The sequence below is a fragment of the Elephantulus edwardii genome, unplaced genomic scaffold (assembly GCF_000299155.1).
Source record: "Elephantulus edwardii isolate Elephantulus edwardi_28Jun2011 unplaced genomic scaffold, EleEdw1.0 scaffold00001, whole genome shotgun sequence".
Lineage (NCBI taxonomy): Eukaryota > Metazoa > Chordata > Mammalia > Macroscelidea > Macroscelididae > Elephantulus > Elephantulus edwardii.
In genome coordinates, this window is record NW_006399751.1 from 38,749,331 (window position 1) to 38,759,717 (window position 10,387).

The 10,387-nt window shown below is 38.5% G+C and overlaps 1 protein-coding gene across 1 annotated transcript in view; it reads left to right on the plus strand.

Moving 5' to 3' along the window:
• Window positions 1–10,387, plus strand: part of PDE11A (phosphodiesterase 11A) — a 565,819-nt gene that overhangs the window by 339,588 nt on the left and 215,844 nt on the right. Inside the window, exon 7 of the mRNA XM_006878796.1 lies at window positions 7,912–7,987. Coding sequence (XP_006878858.1) covers window positions 7,912–7,987 — 76 coding nt within the window. The remainder of the gene's footprint in view (window positions 1–7,911; window positions 7,988–10,387) is intronic.

The following is a 10,387-nucleotide window of genomic DNA, read 5'->3' on the forward strand; positions in this document are numbered from 1 at the left end:
TTTGGACATGTTGCAAGAAGAGACAGGTCTTTGGAGAGAGACATCATGCTGGGTAGAGTAGAGGGACAGCGCAGGAGGGGAAGACCCTCTATGAGGTGGATTGATTCAGTGACTGGGACAATCTGGATGGGTGTGTCAGAGGTAATGAGATTGGCACAGGATAGAGCATGGTTTAGGGCTGTTGTACATAGGGTCACTATGAGTTGCAAATGACTCGACGGCACATAACAACAACAACAACATCCATTATCTACTTTCTTCTCTTTCAGTTACTGGAGGGTGAAATGTACTCTCTCTTGTCTTTTTCTGTATACTTTAAGCTAAATCATTACAGTCATTCATTTCATGTAAGCTATTGTAGATTAATATGAGTTTCCAGGAAAATAACTCTTGAAACAAATAGTCAACTAGAGAATTAATTGTCTTATATATGTTCAAGCTGGAAAATTCATTCTACTCACACTAGGCAAGTCAAGAAAGGAGTGCTTCAGGAGTGCATACCTTTTCAATCTGTGTGGAACAGATCATTTGAGAGGTTAGCCTTTAAGGAGAAGAATATGGCATCAGGATTCAAGGAAGACTCATTAACAACCTGTCTTATGTAGATGGCACAACTTTGCCTACTAAAACTGAGGAGCACTTGAGGCATTTGCTGGAGAAGGTGAAAGACTCCAGTCTACAATATGGATTGCATCTCAATATCAAGAAAACAAAGATTGTTGCCACTAGACCAATTGGCAGCATCACAATAGAAGGAAAAAAGATTGAGGTTTTTAACAATTTCATCTTGGTCAGATCCACAACCAACACTCTTGGCACCAGCAATCAAAAAATTAAAAAAAAAAATTTAAAAAAACCAAACAACAACATGTTGCTTTAGGAAAGTCTGCTCTCAGGGACCTATCTAGATTACTGAAGAGTGGTGAAGTCGTCCAGAGGCTTATGTGCACCTGATCCAGGCCATGGTCGTCTCAATTGTTTACTATATAAATGAGAGCTAGCTGCACAATGAGGAAGGATAACAGAAGAAGACTTGATGCCTTTGAGTTGCACTGGAGCAAAGTGCGGAACAGACTACAAACTGCCAAAAGATGAACAGGTCTGTTCAACAGAAGGTGAAACCAGATTGCTTCTTAAAGACAAGGATTTTGAAAGTACATTTCACATATTTTAAGCATATTAACAGAAAGGACCAGTCCTTGGAGAATTACATCATACCTAGAAGGATAGAGAGTCAGCACAAAAGAGGAAGACCCTGAATGAGATGGATTGACGCAGTGACTATGGCCATGATATCAGGTGTGTCAGAGATGGTGAAATTGGCTCAGGATAGGGGAGAGTTCAGAGCTACTGTTCATAGGGTAGCCATGAGTCATAGTTCAATAACACATAACAACAACACTTGACAATCCTTGCTTCTTCCTGGCTGCCATCTTTGGCTTTCAAGCTCATTACTAGTATGCCATCTTTCCTATTCTAGTAAGTTAGTGCTGAGTAATTTCCTTTCTGTAGTCACAGTGGGAACAATTTAAAGATGTTGTTATATGCTGTTGAGTCACTTGTGACTCATAGCAACCCTATGTACAAGAGCCCTAAACCCTGCTCTATCCTGTGCCAACTTCACTGTTTCCAACACACCTACTCCCATTACCCCAATCATTGAATCAATCCATCTCATCGAGGATCTTCCTCTCCTGCGCTGTCCCTCCACCCTCCCAAGCATGATGTCCCTCTCCAAGGACTAGTCTCTCTCTGCAACATGCCCAAAATATATCAGACGAAGCTTCAGAATCCTTGCCTCCAAGGCGCAGCCCAGTTTCACACTCTTCTCCAAAACCACAGCGCAATGGCATCAGTTATCTTTCTATCATCCCTAGTCTGTCCAGCTCTCTGATGCATAGCACACAATTGCCAAGACTATAGCTTGGATCAGGTGCACCTTAGTCTCCAGCCCGACGCCATTGCTCTTCAGTACTTTGGAGAGATCCTTGACAGCTGACTTTCCCAATGCAATTCATCTCTTGATTTCCTGGCTGCTGGTACCTAGAGTGTTGACTGTGAAGCCAAGAAAACGAAAACTTAATTATCTCAATCTATTCACCATCCATAATGATGCTGCTAATTAGCCCAATCAAATTCTCTCCCCTTGTCTACAGCCCACCCAAGTCTTCAGCTTTTAATGAAGACAACTTTGTCTTCTGAGTATGACCTTTTGTTCTCTAGGACAAATTCTTTCATTTATGTTCTGAATTTCCTTCCTTCTTCATTGATTAACTTGATCTTCAGTCATGTCGTTAAATTCGGTTAACAATTTGCAATCTTTAACCTATTTGACCTTTTTCTAGCATTTAGACCAATGGTTACCAATTAGTTCTACTTTTAAAATCATTATTTTGCTACTGTACAAGTAATTCATGTTCATAACCTAAAATTTGGAAAATTCAAATTTAAAAACTCCCATAAACAACCAATTTAATGGGCTCCAAGGTGGACAGATCTGACTGGAAGAGATCAATATCTGTTCCCATTCCAAAAAAAGGTGACCTGACAGAGTGCAGAAATTATCGAACAATATCATTAATATCACATGCAAGCAAGATTCTGCTGAAAATTATCCAAAAATGACTGAAGCAACACGTCAACAGAGAACTTCCAGGCTCATTTTCATGATGCCATGGTGAGCCAGCACCTATGGTTTATACCTCTAAAACATCTCCAAATGTGCAGTCCTCTTTTTAATGTTCAATGACATTGACAACAAATTCACCTTTATCCTGAGGGGAAAAGCAGAAAAGCACATTGTCTTTTGGAAAATAACTTTGACAGATTTGTTTGTTACTGTCTAGCCTCCTTCAACCTGATCTCTTCCCAATTAAGCCAGTCAGTCTAATGGGACATGAGATGGTTATATAATCTACCTATATATATCTACCTGGCTCAGGACAGGACAGGCTTCAGAGCTGTTCTATATAGGGTTATTATGAATTGCAGGTGACTGAACAGCACATAAGAACAACAATCCCCATAAGGTTTTTTTTTTGTTTTTTTTAAGTATATTAAGTAGGCATGTGAAAGTTCTAAACCCTGTGCCTAACATGTAGTGAATATTTAGTAACTGTTAGCTTCTTATTGTCATTACTGCCATTTTCAGTTTTGGAAATCCAGTTAAAAGGGTTGAAGGCTACTCTTGATTGTTGTTGTTATTGTTGTTATATGCCATTGAGTCACCTGCCACTCATAGTGACATTGTGCACAACAGTCCTAAACCCTGCTCTGTCCCTTGCCAATCTTATTGTCTCCAACACAACTATCCCCATTACCCCAGTCACTGAATCAATCCACCTCATCAAGTGTCTTCCTCTCCTGGGCTGTTCCTCCCATGCATAACGTTCTTCTCCAAGGAATGGTCCCTCCTTGCAACATGTCCAAAATATGTCAGATGAAGCTTCAGAATCTTTGTCCCCAAGGAGCAGCCTGGTTTTACCCTCTCTAGGACGAACTTGTTTGTACTCCTAGATTCAATTCTCTTCTCCAGCACCACAGCTCAAAGGCATCAATTCTCCTTCTATCATCCCTAGTCATTGTACAGCTTTCTGATGCATAGCAATAATTGCAAAGACCATGGCCTGTATCAGGTGCACCTTAGTCTCCAGACTGACAACATTGCTCTTTAGTACTTTGGAGTGGTCTCTGACAGTTGATTTTCCCAGTGCAATCCGTCTTTTAATTTCCTGGCTGCTTGTACCAAGAGTATTGATTGTAGAGCCAAGCAAATGGAAGCTGTCAATAATCTCAATCTCTTCACCATCTATCATGTTGCTGCCAATCAGCCCAGTGGTGAGAATCTTTGTTTTCTTGATGTTGAGATTCAATCTATATTGAAGGCTACAGTCCTTGACCTTCTGCAGCACGTGCTTCAGATCCTCCTCAGTTTCAGCAATCAGGGTCGTGTCATCTGCATAACGCAGATTGTTGATGAGTCTACCTTCAACCCTGATGCCACATTTCTCTTCATAGAGCCCAGCCTCCTAGATAATCTGTTCTACATATAAATTGAAAAGATACAGAGATAGGACACATCCTTGGTGCACACCCTTACCAATTTTGAACCATGCATTGTTTCCTTGCTCTTTTAGGATGAATGCTTCTTGGTCCAGGTATAGGTTCCGCATAAATACAATCAAGTGTTCTGGGATTCCCTTCTTTTCAGAGTCAGCCACGGTTTGTTGTGATTGACACAATCAAATGCCTTTGCATTTTCAATGAAACACAATATCCATCTGCAATTAGCTAAATAAAATTAAGTTGCTTGATTTCCCCCCCCATTTAGACTTACTTTTTGTTGTTAGTGTCCTGCTTTCACTAGACTGTGAGATCATCAAAGGCAGTGATTATTTGAGATCATTGCTATATCCTCAACAGCCAGCAATGGGAGTGACTCATGTTGTTGTTGCTGTTAGGTGTTACAGGGTTGATTCTGACCCATCGTGATCCCATGTAATAGGGTAGGACTGTCCCAAAGTGTCTCCCAGGCTGTGCTTTTTACAGAAGCTTACAGATCATTTCTCCTGAGGAGTGCCTGGTGGGTTCAAATTGCTGTCCTTTTGATTAGCAACTGAACACTTCAAACAGTGTGTTTCAAAGCACCTTGATTTGGCACACGTCGTTGTTATGTTATGCACCTTCAAGTTGGAGCCAATCCATAGCTGACCTTCCAACAGATTTTTAGAGGATATAAATCATATGGGAGGAGATTATCTATCTTTCTCCTGTGAAACAGCTGGTGAATTCAAACAACCTGTCTTTATATTGGCAGCTCAACTCCTTACCACTAGGCCACCAGAGCTCCCCATTAACCTGGCACATAGGAAGTAGCGAACAAATATCTACTGAAAGCGTACACTGGATAAATTGATAGACTTTTCATTTGTTTGCTTTATTTAAATAATTTAAGTTCTTTTAAAAAGTTATCAATATAATAGCCCATAATTCAAACTAAGAGAACAAATAGGTCTATCCAGGAAAGGGTGAAGCCAGGCTGATCTTTGGAAGCAAGGATTTTGAAGCTCTGTCTCATATACTTTTGGCATGTTGCTAGGAGAGACTAGTCCTTGGAGAGGGACATCATGCTTGAAAGGATGGAGGAACAGAGCATGAGTGGAGCACCCTGGATGACATGGATTGACTCAGTCACTAGGGTGATGAGTGTAGTTGTGTCAGAAATTATGAAATTGGCTCAGGGTAGAGCAGGACTCAGAGCTGTTGTACAACGGGTCCCTACGAGTCAGTCAATTCAACGATACGTAACAACAGCAACAACAACAATACAAACTAAAAAACCTCATTGCCATTGAGTCAGAACTAACTCATAGCTGACCCTCCACTGAGTATCCTTACAACTTGTGAATCACGTGAGAAGAGATTGACCATCTTTATTTTTAGTGGATTCAAATGTCTAGAGAGATTCAAACCTTGGGTTAAAATAGCATCACGCTACCAATTATATGATTTAAAGCAAAACCTGAAGAATAAAATTATCTGATGTGCTCACAAAATTCAAAATATGGACAAGATATTAAATTAGTAATAGAATTTAACAACTTTGATGGATATAAGTTCATTGGACAAAAATTACTTCTATCTCTACATACCAATTAAAAGCATTAGCAGATAAAATAGTATCATGTATAATGGTGTGAATTTTTAAACACATCTAAGCACAGAAATTTAAAAGTATGTGTATGGTTTTCACATGTTGTTTTTATGTGCTGTTGAGTCGCCTGCAACTCATAGCGACCCTATGTACAACAGCCTTAAACCCTACTCTGTTCTGTGCCAGTATTATTGTCTCTGACACACCCACACCCACTATCCCAGTCACTGAATCAATCCATCTCATCAAGAGTTTTCACATAGATACATATAAAATTTTGCTATGAGAAATTTTTTTAAAACGTTGATAAAGTGAGAATGTTTATAGATTGAAGGAATTTGTGAATAATGTAAATGGTTATGCAAATAGTGATATTAACCAGAAGTTACATTAATTCTCCAAAAAGCATCAAAATAGACATTAAAATGTGAGAACTAAGTATAGAAGACATTTGAAATATTAATATTAATATAAATATTAATCCCTCAATAGGGAAAATAAAAAAGGAATACAAAAATTACATTTATCATTTCATTTTCCACTTGAAATTGTTTTTTTAAAAAATATAGCTCTTAATTTCTACTATAAACATTAAAAAGTATCTTTTCTCTAGTAATCATGTTCAAAAAATACTGAATTCCTATTTTTTTCTCCTATACTGTGTGACAGGCTGACCCTTCTAACCAGAAATCAAGATCATATTAACCTACTGAAACTTCTCCTGTCTTAGCAGATTCTATTTAACAGTTCAAATATGGGTAATTGTCTTAAATATTAAGTAGGACTTCTTGCTGAATTATATTTGAAGCTCATACTTTTTATATTTTTTAAAAAATTTATATTTTGTATACTTTTTATATCTGTCGTCTGACAAATTTATTAGTGTACAGAAAGCAGATATTAGATTATGTACTTATTCTCATAATTTACAATTTCATTTTTTCTATTTGATTTTGTAATGTACATAAAAATTAGTAACAATAAAATGATAGAGTATTAAAAATGCATACAAATATGAAAGCATTATAGGCTTTAAACATTTTTGCTAATGAATATACCTAATCTGAAAAAAATGGAGATTACTGGTTTAATTGTTGTTGTTAGGTGCCGTTGAGTCAAGCACGACTCATAGCAACCCTGTGAACGACAGATCTGAACCTTATCCTATCCTGTGTCATCTTCCTTGTCTCTGATATACTTGGGCCCATTGCTGCATTCACTGTGTCAATCCATATCTTTGAGGGTCTTCCCCTCCTTCACTGACCTTCAACCTTTCCAACCATGATGATCCTTTCCCAGAAACAGTCCTTCCCAACAATTTGCCCAAAGTATGTGAGTTGAAGCTTCATCATTCTTACTTCTAAGAATCACTCTTACAGCACTTAAGCTAAGACATATCTGTTTATTCTTTTGACAGTCTATGAGATGGTCAGCGGTCAGCGCTCCTCTCCAATTCCACAACTCAAAGACATCAATTCTTCTTCTATCATCCTTATTTATTGTGAAGCTATCAGACACATAGCAAGTGATTAAAAATACCATACCCTGAATCACACACATCTTAGCCTTAAAACTGACATTATTGCTCCTTACGACTCGAGACAGGTCTTTGACAGCAGGCTTTCCCAAAGCAACACATTTTTTATTTCTTGAGAGCTGGTATCAAGAATGTTGATTATGTATCCATAAAATTCTTGACAATTTCAGTCCTTTCTGCACTTACGATGTTGAGGATTGATGTTAATTGATCAGGACAGACAAAAATAGTCACCAGAATTCTTGTCTGGTGGTGTGACTGTTACTGATTTATTTCTAAATCCAGCTGTGTTTGGCTGCAATGATTGGAGGAGGCTGTGTTGGTTGGGAATTTGTATTGATTCCGATCTGGTTAGAGATTGTTTTCTTTGAGATGTTCCTTAGGAAGTTTCAAATGAAAAAACAACAGATGCGAGTGTGTGCTTTTTAAAAAAAAAAAAATCATAATACAGTGTTGTCTTCCAGAAGTTACTTGAAAATATCTCTTATGAAGAGTTGTTGTTGTTTTTGATTGCCTTCGAGTAGAGCATGACTCATAGCGACCCTATGAACAAAAGTCCTGAAGCCCCTTTACAATTACTGACATTTATCAAAGTTCATAGAGTTTCCAGAGGCATGTTATTTAGGAAGTGGATGCTACTTCTGCTGTGAAGAGTATTAAGCTATTAGGTAGAAATATACAGCTTATACTTAATCTCAATTTTCTTCTTTCTTATATTTAGGCTGATCAGATATCTGGTTTTCACATAAGATCTGTTCTCTGCGTCCCTATTTGGAATAGCAATCATCAAATAATTGGTAAGACATCAAACTAGTTCAAGTTTCTTTTATAAATAAAACCAATTTGTTTTAAAATATACCCATATCTTTTAAGATTTTCTTTTTTTTTATGCCCACGTTGTTAACAAATATCATCTCTTAAGTGTAAACTTAACATTAATCAGAACATTAAACAAGTATCTCTATTGAGCACAAAGAACCAATACATTTTTAACTTGGAGAGGTCCTCAGAAATCAACCAAGATACTTACTGTCTTACCTTACTTTGTGGCAATCAGAGCTGTAGGGGGCGGGGCGGGCCAGGGAACTTGTCCATGATCACAAAGTGAGTTAGCAGCAGGAGCAGAGTTCAGGCTCCCTGACTCCTAGTACAAATTTCCTCAAAATTTCTATATATTTGCTTCTATACTTCTATTTCCAGATTAATGCAAAGGAAGAAAGAACATACAGTATCAGACATACTCTTCATCCTGGGCATTTCTGATATACCAGGGTTTCCCTAGGATAGAGGGAAAGGTAGACAAAGGCAGCTCACAGCTTTTCTCTCCTCCTTGCTGCTTTTTTTTGCCTCAAAAAAGGAGGGACTATGTGAAATGCATGGGTGATTAAACGTTGAATAGATGGCAATTGACAATCTGAAACAAGACATGCATTATAAAGTGAATTGGAGAAGAGGTGATGGAAGAAAACAGATGGAGATGAGATTGAGGTTGTTAACAATTAAAGCTTGTTCAGCTGCACAATAAACACTCTCATCACCAGCAGTCAGGGAACCAAAACATGAATGGCATTAGGAAAATCTGCTATCAGGGACCTCTCCAGAGTACTGAGAAACAATGATGTAAGTCTAGAGACTCAGGTTCGCCTACTCCAGGTCATGGTCTTCACAATTTTGCTAAGCACCAGAGAGCTGGACAGTGACTAAGGATGACAGAAGAAGAATCGATGCCTTTGAATTGTGGTGTTGGAGAAGAGTCTTGAACATACCATGAACCGTCAAGAAAACAAATAGGTCTGTCTTGGAGATGGTGAAACCAAGTTTCTCCTTGGAGCCTAGGATTTTGAAGCTCTATCTCACATACTTTGGGCCCATGGCCAGGAGGAACTGATGCTTGGAGAAGGACATTATGCTTGAGGAAACAGTGCAGAAGAGGAAGACCCATAGGAGGTGGATTGATACAGTGACTGGGACAATGGTGGGCAGTGAGGGGTGGGAGTGGGGCCGTGAAAACCAGTGAGAATGGCTCAGGATAAAGAAAGCCTCAGAGATGCTGTACACAGGGTTGCTATGGCTTAAAGGTGACTCAACGGTACAGAACAACAACAGCAAAGTAGGAAATCCTTAAAGGATAGAGGCATTAGTAAAAACTTTTGAAATACAATACAGGAGACATATTGCACTGAGAACATTTTGCAGTCAGAGGCCTCTCCAAGTGCAATGATGTCAGTTTGAGGACTAAGGTATGCCTTAGCAGACCATGGTCTTTTCAGTAACTTGCTATGCGTCTGAGAGCTGGACAGTGAACAAGGATAATAGAAGCATTGATGCCTTTAAACTGTGGTGTTGGAGAAGGGTGCTGCATATCCCATCGACTGTCAGAAGACACGTCTTGAAGAAGGTGCAGCTAGAGTGCTCCTTGGAGGCAAATATGATAAAGCATGTCGCATACTTCAGGCTTAAAACTGGGAGAGGCTATTCACTGGAGAGGAACATTAGGATTGGAAAGGGGGAGGGTGGGTGAAGGAGAGGAAGACATTCAACCAGGTGTATTGACACAGTGACTTCAGCAATGGGCACAAGGGTATCAGAGAGTATGAGGATGGCATAGGATAGGACCGGGTTCAGATCTATTGTTTATATGGTCACTGAGTTGTACTTAACTCGATGGCACATAACAACATTAAAATACAAGGAAAATAAGAGACAGAGGTAATGAATGCATTTTATACCAAATGCATATATTTATTTCTAATTTTCTTACTATTGCCTGTTAGACTAAGAATTCAGTAAGTGTTGCTGAGATCCTAAATTCTGAAGATTTGTTTTTACAATCAGTTTGCTTACTTTGAGGAAAATATATTAGTATTATTAAACAAAAAGAATATTCTAAGACTTAGAAGTTAATCCTTTGTACGAGCATTTAATTATACTCTCTTATTTTAAAATTTATCATAGTTAAAGACAGCGGAAAGTCCCATAAGAAAGATGATATAGCATCTGTGTCTCAATGGCAATCTCATGTGCCATTCTTCTTTTCAAATCTTACAGTGAGGGAATGGCAAAGGACACACTGACAAAGAAGATTAATCAGAACTGGCTTTGACAAGCACTGTGGCATTTGGACAAGAACAAACTGGGAGGAGGGTAGAGAGAATAGTGCAACAATGAATGAATGGAAACCCAAAATCTCTGTAAAT